At 39.2% G+C, this 19,043-nt stretch overlaps 1 protein-coding gene across 9 annotated transcripts in view; it reads left to right on the top strand.

The window, feature by feature from the left end:
* The window catches only part of syngap1b (synaptic Ras GTPase activating protein 1b), a 176,116-nt gene that overhangs the window by 36,500 nt on the left and 120,573 nt on the right, over positions 1 to 19,043 (top strand). For all 9 annotated transcript variants that reach the window (XR_014091401.1, XR_014091402.1, XM_081616884.1 and 6 more), the window contains one exon: positions 17,487 to 17,911. Coding sequence is in view for 7 of the 9 variants with exons in the window: in XM_081616884.1 (XP_081473010.1) it covers positions 17,487 to 17,911 (425 nt within the window). In the remaining 2 variants the exon portion in view is untranslated. The remainder of the gene's footprint in view (positions 1 to 17,486; positions 17,912 to 19,043) is intronic.

Here is a 19,043-nt window from a genome sequence, read left to right as displayed (position 1 = left end):
CTGAAAATATAATGAAAATCTACAATCATGTAATTCATGTAGTTCTTTTTATCATAGATTTTATAACTGTTATTTTTTTCTTCTCTCTTCTTTTGCTTTTTTTTAATCTCTACTATGGATCAGGATACAGCATCTTTAATAAGGTTTTAATTGAATCCTCTCATCCATTGGGAGCAAGAGTTGATGTCTAACAGACTTCCTGCTGTTCTTTTTGGTGTTTATTTTTCAGATTATGTTAGGAAAAGTTGCATATATGACTCACAAATATGCGACATGCAAAACATGAAAAATGGTTGCATTTACTTTCTCACCTGAACTAATTTTAAATAAAGTGCAAAATGTTCAGTAGGAGCTAAAATGATCACTATATGTTTTTAAAAAAAAATCAGAAATACATCAGAAATATTTTTCTTTCTAGATTTGGATGCTTATTTGTTTAGAGAATGACAAACCACATTTAAGAAGAAAAAGCTCTTTCTGTAAGTCCATATATAATAACTGTGAAAATATCAGAAAAACAACTTCCATGCTCTGTCAGACTGTGTAGGATCGCTGTGATAGAGGCACACAGCCAGAATAAGAGCATTAAAGACGTTAGGTAAGCGAAGGGAAAACAGAATGAGGGAGCTGAGGAGAGTTGTGGGAGTGAGTGTAAGTGAGTGGGAGCTTTAGAGTGAAAGAGCGGCGACTGTACAGCTGTAATAGGCCAACTTTGCTATCAGCCAGAGCCTGAATGGCCTCAAGCTGTTCCCGTCATTCACTTGTGCTGTTTGGACCACATTACACATTCGTTTTCTGGCCATTTGGGGGCAGCACATCCAGTCGGCACCAAGCATCCCCAGCCATGAACTTTGCTCTTTCCATGTTTTTATTCCTCACTAAAAAGTCACCTGTAAAATGTTCCATTGGTTTTTGTGTTGAGTTTTTCAGAATTGCTGAATCTGTGATTTATGCTGCTAGTTGGGATGATTTTGAGGGTTCAAACTCTGGATTTTGTTTTTGGCTGCAAAATCTAAAGAAAAAGTTCCAACATTTTAACACCTTATTCCTACAGAAGAGGATTAGGGGCTACTGGAAAAAAAAACAAAGCCAAAAGAATCCCTAAGCATTCTGACCTTTTTATCTGAATTATGACTTTTTTCTAAGAATCACAAATGTTTACATTGTTTATTCACCATCAGGCAAATCTGGTCTTAAAGCTCAAATCCACCAAGTAAATTTGGGACAGGCTTCCGGTGTGTATAAAGTGCAGGTTTACAAATCCCACTGAGGAAGAGGCATGGAAATAACCACATTATTAACCACATATCACACACTTCTAAGAATGTCTGGATATTTATTTGGATTTTGACATAGATTGACACAAAATTCTGAGATTAAAATAACAATTCAAAGATTAATGACAGTATTCTTTCTTTTTTCAGTGACCCTTATGCTCTTCCATATGTCCTCTTGTTTAGAATGATGTTGCATTGAGTTTTGTACATAAATAGGGTTTAGTTTGGACATACTGTGGGGTATTTGTGTTACTGGTTGAATAATTTTCCTCCCAATAATAGCAACTTAATGTCGTAATGCTTATAAAAGTTTCACAATTTGAACAATTAAAAGTATTTTCATGTCAGAAAGTTGCTTTAATATTCAGATTTACAGCTAAAACATGCCTGAGATTTGATAATAACATCAAAGTGTGATAAAAAAAATTAGAGAAAGAAGCAAAGGAGAAAAAAAGTGAAGAAAAGATGGGATTGTGGGAGAGTTAGCGCCATTGTTACATACACAACAGAGAGAAGAGGGCGTTAAACAGAGACGGATGAAATGTATACAGGGAGGTGAGACAGCGAGGGTCACATCCAGAAGTGAGGCGCCACAGAGGGAGCTAGAGAGCGGAAAGTTGTGGGAAGCTGAGAAGCAGATGGGCTGAAGGAGAAGGTGAGAGATGGCTTGGATAGGGGAGGAGGGAATCCGGGAAAAAGCTGCCAGGAGCCGGTGCTGAAAGTTGGACCGCTTTAGATTCATGGCGAGATGGTGGCCACATCGATTATTCCCTCCTGTTTTAAACATATTTCCTTTTGATTATTTTTTTTTAACTCAAGGTCAGCTTGTCATTTGTCAGCTGACGATCTCAGTGAGTATTCTGCTCTGCATCTCTCTGCGTTGGAGATCCTCACAGCTGCTGGGTTTAAATTATTTCATCTATGTTATTCACAGAGCATCGAAAGTTTCTGATATTTTAGGAATAGAAGCAAAACAGATTTATTTACAGACGTATATATGCCTTTCAGAGAACTAGAAGAAATGACTCTTTATTTTATGGGCATCACTCACAAATCCACAAGTTGAATGCATTTTTCCCAGCATGCATGTGGATGGAAAAAAAAGCAGATTTAAGGTTTCTGATTCAACTTTGAACTTTGTCTTCATGTTGCTCAATAGATTTGTGGTCTACATGTCAGTTTAGCATAAAGCGCAGCTTCAACAAGTGTTGGATCATTTTAATGCAACCCTGCTTAAAGGTTGTTATGTTTAAAATGTATCTTTAATCTGACAAATGAGCCTAATTGGAACATATCTTAAAATATTGAATCTGACTGTACATTCAAGCCCAAGTATCTGGATGAATCTCCTTTAAAAAGTTTCAGAGAAACTCCATTGAAACTACAATATTTTTTGCCATCGGCATCCTTCTGGCACAATTCTGTCCAGATTGTGAACTAGTCTTCAGAGTTCATTTAAATTCCTCTGTTTCTTGGGTAGACATTGAATTGGGTAGGGGTTGGAGCCAAAGAGAGGAAAACACCCAAATATTACCCATAAAGAAGCAATTGTTTCTGCCCATCAGTCTGGAAATAAAGTTATTATTCCATTTCCAAATGGTTTGAATCCCATGTGTAAAAAAAAAGATTATTTATGAGTGAAAAGATATGAAACAGCTGGAGTGTGATCCCATCAAATTCACCCCAACTCTACAGGCCTCAGGTGGAGCGCTAAATATTTAAGTTCATGACAGAACAGTTAGAAAAAAAGCTTGTTTGGAAGAGTTGAAGGAGAAAACCTTTTCACTCTAAGACAAATACAGCAGCATGGTTTTCAGGCTTGGTTTGCAAACACCTTGTAAAAATGTCACTCATGACGGTGGAGTGGTGGTGATGTATGCTTGTTTTAAAGGGGTAGCACCAGAGCATGTTGTGTTTCACTGGCTGCAGCTTTAGTCCTCATTTCTTCTTCATGGTTCCACTTTGAATGAAGAGATCTTAGATTGCCGTAAAGCACACCTTTCAAGATCTTATAACTTGAAAGTTTAGCAGTACAAAAGTTTGTCTGATTTATGTTGTAACCTGGTTTCAAGTTTTCCTTCAGTCTTGATGGAAAACTTTGCCTACCAACATCCACTGCTGCCGTTTGTAGTGCTCTTTCCATTACATATTTTTCAGCGACTCCGGAGTAATTAACTAAAAATAAAATACACCAGACCTTTACAGTGCAGATGCATTAGGAATATTAACTCTGCCACCTTGGGCAGGAGGAACAACTGCAGCAACTAAAAACTTTGTTGTCAAAAATGTGCAATGTTGTGTAAAAAATGTTCAACAGAATCCAGAATACGCTTCTTGGGAGTTAAACCACTGATTAGTGTTTGCGTTGCAGCATCCTGATGGTATATTTGGTGTCCTTTGATGTGTTTGACAATGTTGCATAGCTTGGATTACTGCATGCACACGCAGCCAACTTATGCTGATGGTGCATGTGTGTGTGTGTGTGTGTGTGTGTGTGTAGTTAAAGATGGCAAGAAAAAGGAGAGGGGGAGTGATAGAGAGACAGAAACAGGGAGAGTAAGTGAGTGAGAGGGAGGTACAAGTCAGTTTTTCATGGATGGCTGTGTTGCTATGGGAACTAGATGTGGGCTCCCTATTCCCAAAAAAGTCTCCTCTTTCCTTCCTCCATTCCTTCCTACTCTCTTTCCTTCTCTCTGTCTCTCATCACTTCCGTGTTCGTCCTCGCACCATCCGCAGCTCTTTCTCTTCCTTCTCCCCTTTCCCCGGATGACATCCCACCACATGCCTCCTTTCGCTCTCATCCTCTCATCCTCTCTCTCTCCTCTGTCATCCATCCCTTTTCCCCGCCCACTCATTCACCTTTCTGTCAGTCCACTCTTTTCCCTCCATCTTCCCCCACTCTTTTCGTCTCTCTCATTCCTCTTTTTTTCCCTGTTCTTTCTGATCCCTCTGTCTCTTTAACACTTTTACTTATATTCTATTCTTTTCTCGGTTGTCATGGCAATAGGCTGGGGGCGTAAGGGAGCGAGTGCGAGCAAGCGAGCGGGAGTGGGTGTTTCGGAAGTGACATCTCTTGGGCTGTAACCTTGTTTCCTGTGTGGTGGAGTTGGGGGCGGATTCAAGGCGCTTGCAGCGCAGCAACAGTGACGCCGTGTGGACGCTTTGGGTGAGCAATGGGGAACCCGGGACGCGCCGTGCGATTGCTGGGTGAATGATCTGATAGGTGAGAATACTCTCCCCGTTTCATCTCTGTGGCTCCTCTGTCACACACACACACATGTACACACACACACACACACACACACACACACCTTCACCCCTCCATCCTCCCTCCTGCTCATCTAACATCTCTCTCCTCAAGGTTAGAAGTGGATTCCTTGTAGATGGAAACATTCGGACAGGATCAAAGCCTTTCTCTGGTCTCACTCAGCAGGTCGGCCGTCTGGAACGAGAACTTATTTTGGACGAGAATTTCGCTCTTCCTCAAGATGCAAAACAGAAAGTCAAACTTTCATTTGGAGAATTTCTTCATTTGCTGACCGTAAAATTGAGAGCAACCTGTGCTTAACAGATGTACGGAGCGCAGAGAGTCCCAAATGTAGAAATAAAAATTCAACGGGAATCTGTGTCTTAAGTTTAGTGAATCGTTTCACATAACTTTGTCAAGTTAAAAGTATTTTTAAAGCATGTTTAATGACAACAATGTAGGAAAATGCTGTACAGCCCATAAAATAAAGGCCAGTAAATGGCAAAACACCAAAACAACATTTTCATCAGATTTCAAAGTAAAAAAGAGAAAACATGGGCGGATGGATTGATGGAAACACAATAAAACAAGTATTATAGTTTCAAAATAAGAGTTTTCCAGGCTAATCTAAACCTGGATATTATTCTCTACTTTCCCAGCGCCAACAGGAAGACCAACTTTTGTTGCAAAATGAAACTTAAGGATCTCTGGCACCTGCTTTGCATCATAATAATCCACTGATCAGTATTATACCAAGAGGATGGACAGGATTCCCAAAAGTTCTCTAAAACTTTACCAAAAAACAATTTGAACGATAACATCATTCATTCCTCCAGATTTTGTTTTATTTTGTATATTGCCCTTCAGTTTAAACCAGGACAGATTAATTTATATGCTGGTATAAAAGTGTGAATAAAAGCCTTGCAAACCAGCTGTGACTTGATCACAACATGATTCTAACCTGGAATAAACGCGGCCTAGTTTTTTATGAAAAGATGTTTCAGAACAGGAAGTGATAACCTTCCACTCTTGTAAATGTAATTTTGGTTTAGCTAATTCTGCACAATTCAGAAACATATTAAAGATATTAAGAAAAATATTAAGAACAACAGCGCAGGAAGAGGCAAAAGCCCAATGGGTTTGTATAACACCATAAAAACACATTTACAAAGTATTAATGTAAATTTGAGTAGTTTGTATAGCAATGAAAACTGTCACAATCTCCATTGTTTAATTAAATACAGATTTAAATAACATTTAAAGTTTTGGTTTTTACAGAAAACCTGCCTTTTACCAACTGGGAAAAGTCATTCCAAACTTTAGTTCCCCTGCACAGGAGAGAAAACTGACCTGGTCAGATATTTAACATGATGAAGCTCTGAGATGATTAAGCAAGAATGAAACTCCATCTTTGATTTAGAGAAGTAGATTAAATGCATTGGTCAATCCTTTTGACATTCAAAGATATTATAAACAAACAAAAATACAAATTTGAAAAATATTAATCTTATCGACAGAATATAAGAATCTATTTTCTTAAACAGAGGAGCAGAAGGACAATGACAATCCGATCGAGTTGCATTTCTAACAAAGTGTTACGGAAAGCTTTTTGCAAATGGAAGGCCAACTGGTGAAGCCAGACATTCTTGTGTTAGTTCAAACCAAACTTTCCCTTTACAGAAAGTTAGTAAAGACACTCTCCTAGCAGCAAGGAGATTCATTTGACATACTTTTGATTAAAAAAAATGAAATTTTAATCCAAGTCCAGGATGAGTTGGTTGGATAAATTCCTCCGTCACTTCCAGTTTTTAATAGAATTGACCGATCCCATCTTTTATGGATTAGTTAACCAGAAATCATGCCTGTTTCTCAATATTGATTGTTGATTGTACTGATGAACTGGTGCTAAAGGTAGCTGCTGTATTCCTTGAACAGAATGGACTTCTGGGCTGTATGGAAGTGGGAGAGTTGGGAGAGTGCGGACGTGTGGTCAGGCTGACAAATTTAAATGCATTATTGCTCAGAACCCCATTTCTCTCATATCTCACTGTGCTGTTCAAAAAGATGTGAAGAAGTATCCTGTGGCACTGCAGAAATGGCAAACTGCTGTGTCATTCTGCTCCAAAATTCAATCATGTTGGCTCTAATGTTGGCTCATAGCTGCGAGAGCAATGCTCTGCAACATGAGAAATCCTTTACGATACCCCATTATGATCTGCAATCTTTTTTGGATTATTTTTCTGCTCGAACTGGAGATAAAAAGCTTAAACTAGCAAAAACATATTAGAGAATTGTGTTTTGGGTTTATTTCAGGCATGCTTGAACAAGTATAAGCTCACAATTAGGCAAAAAAGAAAGGTGTCTAGAGAATATTAATTATGAGCCTAAAAAAATATAATAATTAAAATTAAAGTAAGCAACGAGCTGCAACAACTTAGACAATCTCCTGAAGTGTAACATTGTCCTAAACGCCTGCAGTTTACCAAACTACTAACTCTGGATGCATCCAACATGTTTTATGTGAGATAGAACAGCTGCTGTAAGTAACGGGAGTATTAGAACACATTCTGGCCACTTATTGTAGAATCATAACAACATTAGTTTCTTCGTGAATAAAATTACTGATAAAACAGTAATTTTACCCTCATTTGGAGCTTAAAAAAACAAACAAAACAAAAGAAAAAAACACCCAGCTGCGTTTTTTTGGCAATAAGTTAATGATTTTTGGTGTCTGGAAGATGAGCCGTTTCAAAAACCTCCATATTGTTGAGTCACTGCGCCGTTACCTAGCAACTCCAGTCAAATCCAGCTTGTCACTTAGCAACCCAAGCGGAACTCTAGCACATTTTGTCAGCTGGTTTTACCACTGTACAATGGCTGCTGGAAAAGACAAGTGCTTTGTTGTTGACTTAGCATCCAGAAACTGCTTTCTGCATTCTTGTTGGTTGCGCAGGAGGCTCCACTTCTGCTTTGTACGATTATATTATTGCACACCTGTTTTCTGCCTTTTTCATGTAAATGTTGGGTTTGGGGGCCAGTAGCAGCTTTATTAGATTTAGAGTGACAAGAGTCTCTAATGCGTCATTCTGAAAATAAGAAGAGCTTACCAAACTAAAATCTTTCTACATAAGAATGATTTTGTGAAAATAATTTTATGGACGTTTTTTGCATAACCCTTAGACATATGCTAAGCTATTCAAAGAAGCATAATAGGTCATTTTAACAACTGTTTGTGGTAGTTTTTTTCATTAGGACTCTCATAGATCTAGCATATAAACTGAACCTGAGCCTGTACTGGATCCTTTTACACTGATTATAACAAATTATTTAAAACACGGGCATGTATTGTCAAATCTGTATTTGTTAACTTAACAAAGAAGTTCCCAGTTTTCTAAAGAGTGGTGTTAAAATCTTGTCTCATTCAGCTTTATCCAGTACCACGGATTTCCTCACCTTCTCAGCAGTCGAAAGCAGGCCAAAGCCCAGTTCATCTATCCATCTTAGCTTTTGATACTGTCCAATTCTTAATTTGTGAGCTCTTTGTAGAATTTTTGTAGAAAGTAAAAAGTCAAATTACCAGACATTCAGTTTTAAAGGGGTGAGGTCTCGCCACCGGATGAGGTATCCGCTGAGTAGCTGGTATTGATCAACAAACGCATCGACTCCCTGCAGATAAATTGAGGTAATTATGTGCTATGAAGCTGAACTTTTCTTCTTATTACCTTTTAATGAAGCAAAGTTTGATTTCTCCATGTAGATTCTGGTTATTTATATCAAGCATTCCCCTAGCACAACCCAAACTAATTTAAGGGTAATGAGTGGGAGTTCCCTCATTGCAGCGGGAGGCAGATTGATGGCGTCAGTGTTGTGCAGCTTCAGCAGGAATCCTCTCCTCTCTGGGCCTCTGTGACCTTACTGCTGACATCTGACATCCTCTTTAGCTCAGCGCAGACAGGAGCCTAATGCTCTGACTCAGAACATGTTAAAATGCTGTGCAACTGAGGTCACCCCCATAACACGTCCATTATACGCCGTTTTCTTGTCTTGAAAGTAAGAAGCTTCAGTTCTTTGCTTTACATTATCTGCTTCAGGCTGCACGGGAATATTGCTGTACTTATTTTTAGCGCTGTTTTGGTGATCACTGATGTGTATAAATCAAATTTAGGTCTGCTGGGTCTCAGTAATGACAGCGTTGACTAAGACTGACCAGTCATCCGATTGGTGCGTGGCTTTCTCCTTTTGTAGACTGCTAAGGACAGCAGAAAAGCAAGAGAGCCCACAGAGAGAGACAGAAGAGTGCAACAAAGGCAGAGTAAGAGGGATGCAGAGAGGAAATGAAAGGCAGGGTGAGCGAGAGGAAGATGAGCGGCGAAAAGAGGCATCTCAGCAGTTCTGCTTGTGTTAAATCGTTACTGAATATTCCGGCAACCGAGAGCTGCTGCGTGTGCCCTGTGTGTACAAACAGACATGCTCCAAAAAAAAAAAGAAAAAAAAAAGTTGCTCATTGAAATTCTGTCCAGTGAGCTTTGGAGGCTCTTAATAGGCAGCCTCCAGGGTTTAGAGGTAGGCCTACAGTAGAGTAATGCAGATCTGGCCGTGGATGAGTCATGCTGCCATCCCATGGTGAATGTCTTGGCATCATGACTTTGCCCTGCACAGTTGCAAAGTTTCAATTCGAGGGCTTAGTTGAGTTTTGGAGAGAGCGTGCCACACAGAGCTTTACTTCCCTGGAGGTCTGTGATAACAACCCCATGACTCACAGTGCAAACACTCAGCATCTCTCAAATCTGGGTTTACTGTGTGGCTCAAAGTCCTTGCACTTGTTGAGAATTAAACATATTTGTCTATTTAAAGGCTAAAATGAGAGTTAAAATCGGTACAAGAACCTGAAACTGAAGACGAAAGGGTCTGGCTTATGGGTCAATATAACGGCCTCTTATCCTCTTTTCCGTTAAGCTCTTTTGCTCGACTTTATTTGAAAATACCAGCAGGTCAGGGGAAGGTGGTGGGAGAAGATGTGTTGATCTGTCTTCACTTACTATAAGTGCTGAGGTTGGTCTGCAGCTCTTTAACTTTGGTTTTCTTTTTCTTTTTAAAAACAAAAACAAACACAAGAATAGAAGCAGAAAGGGTAAAAACAGTCTAGACATTTCTTCCGACAACATTTTACAATAAACATTTATTATTCATTCAACTGTATTTACAGCGTTATGTGCCCATTTTCTTGTTTTTCAGAGTCATTTTCATTCAACCATATTTTCTTTATTGCCGTTTTACTTCCGACCAGGATTACCTTTGTTAGAAACAAATCTTCTTTCCTCACCACATCTGTTATACTCCCAAAGTACATCACTAGTCAAGTATGAGGAATTGTGTAGGCAAGGATTTTCTTTCAGATCCAACAAATATGTGAATGATTGGCTTCTATTTCTCCACATAATCTCCAAATTTCTTGTAACATGGAAATCTGCTTGCTTTTGATTTTTGGTGTAATGAAAAACCGTGTTAGATTTTTCTCAATAAAGTTCCCTGAATTTGTTGTGCTTTGCTATATTTCACACATTTAGAACCATTCCTCATCATTTTTTTTAATCATCACTTCCGTTTCCCATAAACTTTGGTTTTCAATAAGAAGTTTGACTCTGACTATATTGTATATTTTTTAGACAATTTATCATGAAATTGTAAAGCAAAAACTAATGACAAAGCTTTGAAATTAGTTTTCCTAATTTATATTTGCAAGACTGTGCAAGACGAAATAACTTCCCTTTCAGTCATAAAGGGTGGCTAAGTGTCTGAAATGAGGGTTTAAAGCTGCGACGTGATTTTTACATACTAAAACCGTCACTGTAACTTTCTTCATCACAACACACTGGAGCAGCGTTCGCATTGCTGCAGATGAAACCCCGATGTGTCTGACCGTCTCCCATTCCATCCTCTGCCATCACCTACGAATGAGACAAAAATATTTAAACCATCCATTTTCTTTACACCCTTATCCCATAGTGGGGTCGGGAGGGTTGCTGGTTCCTCTCCAGCCAACGTTCCGGGCGATAGGCGGGGTCACCATGGACAGGTCGCCAGTCTGTCATAAATATTTAAACCAATCTGTACTATGTAGGTTTTCATTTTGACACCAATGACTAAATGCGTCCCAAGCCTCCAACCAGATACCGAAGCATCTCGATATGCGACTAAAAGGTCACAAACATAATTTCTTGTCTTATTTAGCTTCTGTTCACCATGGTAGAAAGGAACTTGATCTAAAAGTTTGATTCATAATTTTCATGTAACAATATTTCATCATGTAGAAATTCAAAATTAGACAGAGGTGCAGTGTTTAGTACCTTGCTGTAGAAAGTTCCGGGGTTCATCTCTTAGTCAGATCTTTTTGCATGAAAAGTTATTGTTTTCTCCAAACATGTGTAATTTTTCCCCTTGGTGTCCAGAACTGGTCTTTCTAAATTGACCTTAGCTATGAATTTGTGCATATTTGATGGTTTATCCTGTGTTTCTGTGTTGCCTGGTGATGGACTGGCGATCTTTCCATGACGTACCCCACCTCTCGCCCAATGACCGCTGGTAAAAGGCGCCAGCCTACCTGCTACCCTGTGTGGATAAGCCACCAAGGACAATTAATTTCCCCCTTTTCAGACTGTGACATTGTGTTTCCTCTTCGCTAACTAGAGAACTCATGGGGAGAACATGTGAAATGACAATGCAGACATGTAATCCGCTGTGACATTCTGCACATGCCGTCTTGCATTGTGAGCCCCAAGCTTTTCTTTCTTCAGACTCATGAAGTGCAAAACGTTAGTCTGTCCCTTCCATGCTCAAGATGCAAAGATGTTAAAAAATAAGAGAAAAACAATGTGCAGAGAGGGTCAGTGGACACTGCCAGGGCATAAAGTCTCCGCGCTCTGCCACTCCAGTGCGTACTGATAAACAGCAGCTGGATGTGTGAATGTGTGTTTACGCCGGACTTGTACGATGGCCTCCAGATGCTGTAAGAGAGAATTTGACTTTTCACTAGTGAAAACGGAGCGAGCCACGGGGGAAATATTCTGAGACTCCCTCACACACTGCAGAAGTCTTTCTCAAAGGGTTCAAGCCAGGATTTACTTTGGAATTCAGTAAATTAAATATGTAAAACATATAACAGGGTTTGAGATGGAGGACTTGCTTGCCCATTTGCCGAGCCATTTGCTTGGCTTCATGATTTAAGGCTCATGAGAAAAACTGACAGCAAAACTTTTAACCATAATGTGTGGTGAGAAATCATGTAAAAATGATACCTCCGTGTTATATTGTTCTGTATTTGCATGGTTACCATAACATCTTAAAAAGTCTCAATTAAAAACATCTCAATTAGAGCTGAACAATATATTGAACTCCAATCACAATGTAACTGACTGATAAACTGCAATCAGAGGGAAACTCTGTTATGGACAGAGTGAAAATGTGTCCGTAACAGATTTTAGTGTCTCAGTCACTGCAGCCTGATCTAGATTGCAGTGACTGAGACACTAAAGCAGTGGGACTTTATGGTTGAGGAAAAAAAGAGGAGAATCGACTCGTTGATAAACTTTGACCGGCAGTTTCCATTTCCAATGTTATTGTAATAACAGACACCGAAACTTGCAAAAACCTTGTCAGTGTTTTGGTTTAATAATGTTTGTGTTGTATTTTGTTTCCTTTTCTCAGTTCCCATCAGTGTGTTTGCTTTTGCTGAAATCTTCTGATGTTTAGAGTTTTCTCATTTGCTTTTTTGGTTCCTTATTTACACTAATGTTTTTTCTGATGCTCCTTGTTTTCTCCTCTTTCTTTCCTAATTTACTAATTACACCACTTGCCATGTGTCATCGTTGTGTTTTTTCAGTGTTTATGCTTGTTTGTTTTACATGATTTTACGCGGTTTTTCTTTTGGGTTTGCTATCTCCTGGCCTCTTCTGTCTTATTCTTTTCATTTTCTGTCACAGTGACTTGTTTGTTTTCACTTATTGCATAAAGTCTCTCCAGATAGTTTCTTGTCCATCTGTTTACTGTTGGTAAAGCCAGCTTTTTGGAAATCTCTGGTTGATAGCAATGTTGGATTTTTGAAGTTGTACTTACTCACAACACATCTATAAACTGATGGTTGATGAATGAGGCTTTGTGGAGCTATAGGACAAGCTAAAGCTTCCTGATGTTTTTGCATGCAGTCCTACTTCTTGACACCTGCTTTCAGTTACTCGTTAGCACACCTGGTCTTCAACTAGCTGCCAAACATCTCGGGTTATTGTTTACTATACAGTTTGACTTTGGTTTTAGGTAATGTTGTTTATTTTAATCACCTACCTGCCTCTCAACGGTTGCCTTTATTTGTAATTTTTTCTCAACTCCATTGTGACACTGAAGAAGATTAAAGGTCCCAGGAAAATAAATGGGGCACAAAAATAGTCTTAGGAAATACAATTACACACCCTTAAAAATGTTTACAAGAAGTCAGTTATTTTTGGCATATGAGAAAACCTTTGTGTGAAAGTATTAAACTGTAAATATGGTGTGTTTATGTTAATATTCACAGTGTTTTATGTTCTTTGATTTATAACACCCACAAACTGTGCAATAAAACTGTCAGATTTAGTCAGCTGCAAATAAATAATAGTCTCTTTGCCCATTTTCTTACATACTTATTATTTACTTGGGACAAAGTCACAACATACAGCTAGAACTCACGTCCATCTCTTCAGCAATATGTGATCAGTTTCTCTCATTGTTTTCTTGAGCATCAGATATGATATTCAAGTCTTTCCTTCTGAAATGATCGTCGGAATCAAACATGATGCTGAAGATAATTTGTTCCCTTGCTGAGAAGATTATAGTTCTGTATTTCTGTCTGCGAGTCTGTCAGCAGGACAACTCATAACTGATTTCTGCTAATTTTAGTGGATGGACGGCCGCAGGCCAAGGAACAGATGATTAGATTTTGGTGGCAAGGCAGAAGTAGGACTCGTTAAAGAAAAAAAAAAAAAACAGTTGTCATTTATAGATGGAAATGGAGAGAGAGAGAGAGAGAGACATCTCAAGGATGAGTGAGTGAATACTTCACTGGTCACTTTATTAGGTACACTTTAATAGTATGAAGCTGAACCTTTTTTCTCCTAATTCTTCATGCCATAAAAAGGATTTTAAAACTTTCTCAGAGATTTTCAGACATAAAAGGCATTATGTAGATGCTGCAGAAATGTAGGCTGCACATCCTAAAACTGCCTTTCATAATAAATACTTATTTTGCATACATAGTATGTATTAAAATTATTCTGCTTTCGCTCAAGTGTTTTACTACCTCGTAAAACAAATCGGCATATGGTGCAAATTAATTAACAATTAATTCATTTGCATCCTGGCACATAACACAAATTTTTAAGGGACTGTATTTATTTTGGCTATAAATTACCAATATTACAAGAATCTTCAATAATATCACAGTAATAAACTACTTAACTCACCAATCACACTAATTACCTGCCATGCTCCACCCAGCAATAACCAAGAAATTGATCATAAATAGTTCCATAAATCAAGAAATGGCTCATAGACAGTCAAAATGTCTCTTTTAACTTTCTGTGGAAGCTCGCCATGCTAACAGTAGTTTATATTTAAAAGAAAAGCCATACAGTGATTTGGCTTAGCTGTTAATTTAATGTTTTGTCTTTTGTAACAGTGGTACAATTACCAGTATTCATATTTTATTTAATTTGGGGATGCAAACAATTATTTGACTTACTAGTAATACCCCTTTGCAGTCGAGGTCTAATTGGCTATCCCAGTCTCTCTTCTCTGTGCGTCAGCGCTCGCTATGAAGCCATGTAGCGATAGCTAGCTAAACTACTACTAACCCTACACACACCACAAACTCTAACTAACACACTTATAGTCTAAAAAACCCATCGAAACACTCAGTAAAATCCCCAGCATCGCTGCACCCTAGTCTCTTGCCGTATCCAAATTCCCCCCTTCGTCTCTTTCCGCGTGTCTCCGTTCTACCTATCAACAGACCGTCAACACATTTTCATTGGTTGTTTCGAAATGTGGTACATTTAGACCCCACAAAATAAGGCGGAAATCATCAATCTTATTTCTGGCTTTATTTTGAAGTAAATAACAACAAAACCAATATAAAAAACACCACTTTTATAAAGTTTGAAGTCCGTGCTGTCCAACAGAGTCGAAATGAAAACTCTGTATGCCGTCTGTTATTACGAAGCCTTATTAATGTGTCACATGCTTGTACGCCGGGTGGCGAGTAGCGACTACATAGGGTGGTTTATTAGATTTAAATTAGTTCAAATCTATTAACTAATAACGTTAGACCAGGGGTGTCAAACTCAATTTCACCGAGGGCCACTTCAGCATATTGGCCTCCCTCAACGGGCCACATTGACGGTACAAATCAGGAGTTGCAGGTCCAGTCCTCCAGACTGCAACTGTTAGATGCATCCCTGCTAAAACACCCCAGACAAAAGGTTGACTTCCCTCATTAGCAGCAACTCAGTTCCATAGAGGCTTATAAATGAGTCAATGATCCAGGTGTGTCAGAGAAGGAACACATCTAAAGTTGCAGATGGTAGCTCTGGGAAACTAGACTTGGGCAGCCCTAGCATAAATGTATGAAAATACAATGTTAAAAATAAATTAAACAACACCTCATATTGTTAAATAACGCTTTGGAGCGTCTGGTTAGGAAACGCATTCAAAACCTTTGGTTGAAATGGCGCGTTAAATTCAAGTCTCCATTACAGACCAGAGAAAACTAAAGAGAATGCAACGTTGTGTTAATCCATTTGAGGAGCCGGCAGTTTATCTTGAGGAAATAAATGACGAAGCAGAAGTTAATTAGACTGTAACATGCACAGTCCGCTGCTCAACCACTGCGGACGTGGCTACGCCGCTGCGAAGAATTAAAAACTGCTGGAAGTAACTCATCCAGCGGATTTAACAAATGGAGCCATCTGGGTGCATGTTACCCAGGAGAGCGGCGCTCTGGAGGAGCTGCAGACGTAACATCTGTCCGTTTCGGAGAAGCGAAACCACGCAAAAAATAATAATAATAATAAAAAAAATCCTGGTAAAAGCGCACACCGGACCGCGCAGGGTAAAACACTCACAGAGTTCAGTTGATCTGTTTGGACCAGACAGAGCCAACTGACTGATGAATTAGCGCAGATTTTTCTGCAGATGGGAATCAGGAGGAAGTGCGTTCAGACCCCAGCGGGTGAAGTGATGCTAATTTAAGTGAAGTCGCTTAATTAAATTTATTAAAAGTTATTGGAGCCACAGTCAGTGGTTTTTGTCTCTACGGAGAAAAATGTAGATGCATTTATCTGCTTAATTTGTGATGGGATCTGGATTCACGGTGAATATTAACTAAACCGCATAAAATGCGGCTAAATAGCCGATTTGAATATGATTGTAATTTCACGGATAAAAATAGTACATGAACGATTTTTTTTTTATGTTGTCGGTCAAGATGACGGATAACAAAAAAAGTCTAGCGCCACCTGCCGCCCTGACACCAACTCACACACATCTTCATTCACAGTTTTACTTGTAAATCGATGTTTCTTTTCTTGGACATTTTGATGTTAGCTTGTCGATGTCTCAGTTTTATTCGCTGGGAAAATCAATAAGCAGCTTGAGGTGACTCTGCTGCTCTCTAGTGGTGAGAAGCCGTAATGTTGGCTGGTAACAATCGGAATGCATTTTGGGAGATGTAGTTTGTAGTCAATTCGTGCTGAAAACATATTTTAAGTAAATCATGGACCTATAAAACGCGGGTGGGGGGGGCACATAAAATGACATGGTGGGCCACATGTGGCCCGCTGGCCTTGAGTTTGACACACGTGCGCTAGACCTTGTTTTAGTGTTGTAGTGCGGCCCCCATCCAGAAGAGGGCGCCGCTGGTCATCCATAACCGTTGTCAGCTGATTAGAGAAGTAAAAATGGCGGCAGAGGGATCCCTAACAGGAGGGATCCCTAACAGGACAGAGTCGGGTGGGATAAAAAATTATTTTAATGTGGTTACGTTTTGAAATATAGCACTCATTATGCCGAGCTGCAAATTTTATTCTTTTCATCTTTTATTTTTCCATTCAGCAACCTATTTTTTTTTTTATTAAAAAAAAATGTGAGGAAACAACTTTTTTTTAGTCAGTCAGTATTTAACACAGCTGACACAAACTAATGTTAAAATTAAATTTTATGTATTTTTTTTTAATTCAGCATACTTTAAAAATGTAGATCTTCATGTTACAGCGAGATGGTCGGTCCTCTTGATGCAAGAGAAAACATTGCTTTTTAAGGGAAATGACTGCTTATCAATTAATCGTTTGTCAGTTGATAAGATCAATCAACTTTAGATTAAGTCATTAATCAATAACTTGCATCTCTAATTTAAATACAATCCCAACAAACTTTTTTATATTCTTTGACATGGCAGAAAATGTGTAGGCTAATATGCTAATAGCTAATATGTGAAATCTGAAAATACAGAAGATATGTTTTGATATTCTGTGAGTAGTTCAGACACTGGTTTTGTGTTTTAAAATTATGCATTTCTAAAATGTGTTCTTGGTCTTTTTTATGCATTAAGATTGGGTTTGTTGTGAGAGGTTGTGTTCTGGACTGTTTTCACCTTCTGACACTTTACCAATGCTAACCTGTTTCATGCCTGTAACGCTACAATGTTCTCCTTATCATTCATCTTCCTTCACATTCCTTTTCCTTCCTGTAGTTTGAAACCTGTTGAATATACTCTTGCATGCATATAACCTGATCTTTTGATTCCTTTCTAGATATGTCTGAGTAGAAAGTGCCACTGTGTTCCTTTCTAAAATCCTCACTTACCTTGTCTTCCCTCCTCTCCCCTCCTTATGTCCCCCGAACTTCCCCTTTTCTCCCACCTTCTCTCCTTTTTCCAGATGCAAGGTGTGCCGTCCCCCCCTCCTATCATCATCATCATCACCACCCTCATCGCTCCCAAGCCCAGCCCTTCCACGCTCCTTCCTACCTCCGTCCCTCACACGAACGTCCCTCCTACGATCGTCCCTCCTTCGATCGTCCCTCCTTTGAGCGTCCCTCCTTCGATCGTCCCTCCTTTGAGCGTCCCTCCTTTGAACGTCCTTCCTTTGAGCGACCTTCCTTCGAGCGTCCTTCCTTTGAACGTCCCTCCTTCGATCGCCCATCCTTCGACCGTCCTGCCTACGAGCGTCCCTCCTACCACCGCCCATTGCACGAGCGCCCCATCTACAACCCCCCCTTGCACGACCGTCAACCCCACGACCGCTGGAACCCTCGTCGTTGTGTGAGCTCCGGACATCAGTACAACATGTTGGACCAGGAAGAGGTACGGTGTTCTACATGTTGAGAATATGCTGATGACGTATTTCTCTTCTAAACACGGTCTGCTTTTTCACACATTTCCTGTCCAGAAATCAGAACAGTGTATTCTGTCTTGATACACGCATGCGCACACACACACACGCACGCACGCACGCACACACACACACACACACATATACACAAGCAGACAAACGCTTATTTTGTCCACTGCGTTGTGTTTTATCTGTCACGGTTGTCATATAAAAAGCTGGAAATCCTCTCAGTTAAATGAGTAATATGACTTATTATAAATAAATGCCATATTGGAGCAGGTCAGTATTCACATGTGCCAAATTAATGAACTTCTTTAGCCATAATTTCTCTGCTAGTTGGAAGAGACGGTAAAAATTTAGCTTTTGAAAGCAAGTAAGATGAAGCTTTTCTGCTGGTGGGACTTTGCTGGATTTGCTGAAAATGAGAAAGTTATAGAGTCTTCCTGGCGCTCCGATTTTGTTTTGGGCATATAATAATAACATTGTAAGTCAGAAAATGATGAACGGACTTTTTAACGCAAAGTGGGTTTCTCTTAAGAGAGAAAATACTTCGCTGTTATTGTATTTGCTCATCTGTTAGTAAAGTATTCCAGAGGGGAAACCGTTTCAAGCTTGAGTTACTTCTTTTTCATTGTAAGTCGATCACCAGAAGCTTGCTAATTAAATTGAACTTTAAATCTGATATATGTGTGGTTGGGAATGTTTTAGAGGTACAGTAGCTGCTGCTGAACAAGCAAAGGATTTATTTACTGAGGAAGGGGAGAGAGCTTGTTATGTTTATTCTCCGAGTTCTCGTCTGTTTCTCAGGTTAGTGCTCATTAACGTGATTAATTTTTGCTCTCCAGCTCGTGCGTTTGCAGACAGAGATCTCTCATCCACTGATGGTGTGAATAAAAATCTCTGCTTGCTGTTCAGGCCAGGAGAGGGTACTGTTCTTCAGCTTTTTGCCTCTGTCTCAGAAACTGTTAAAAGAAAACTGATTTATTCAATCTGTGACATTTTTACATTTTTTTATTCAGGTAGAATGATTATAACACAACAGGTATGATTTTTTAAACACAATTGTTGTGGATTTCCTCGAATTCAAACAGGTTCAAAGTTATA

This window comes from Poecilia reticulata, chromosome 16, assembly GCF_904066995.2.
Source record: "Poecilia reticulata chromosome 16, P_reticulata-male-v2, whole genome shotgun sequence".
Taxonomy (NCBI): Eukaryota; Metazoa; Chordata; class Actinopteri; order Cyprinodontiformes; family Poeciliidae; genus Poecilia; species Poecilia reticulata.
The sequence above is the reverse complement of the archived record's forward strand: the minus strand, read 5'-3'. Positions and strand labels throughout refer to the sequence as shown.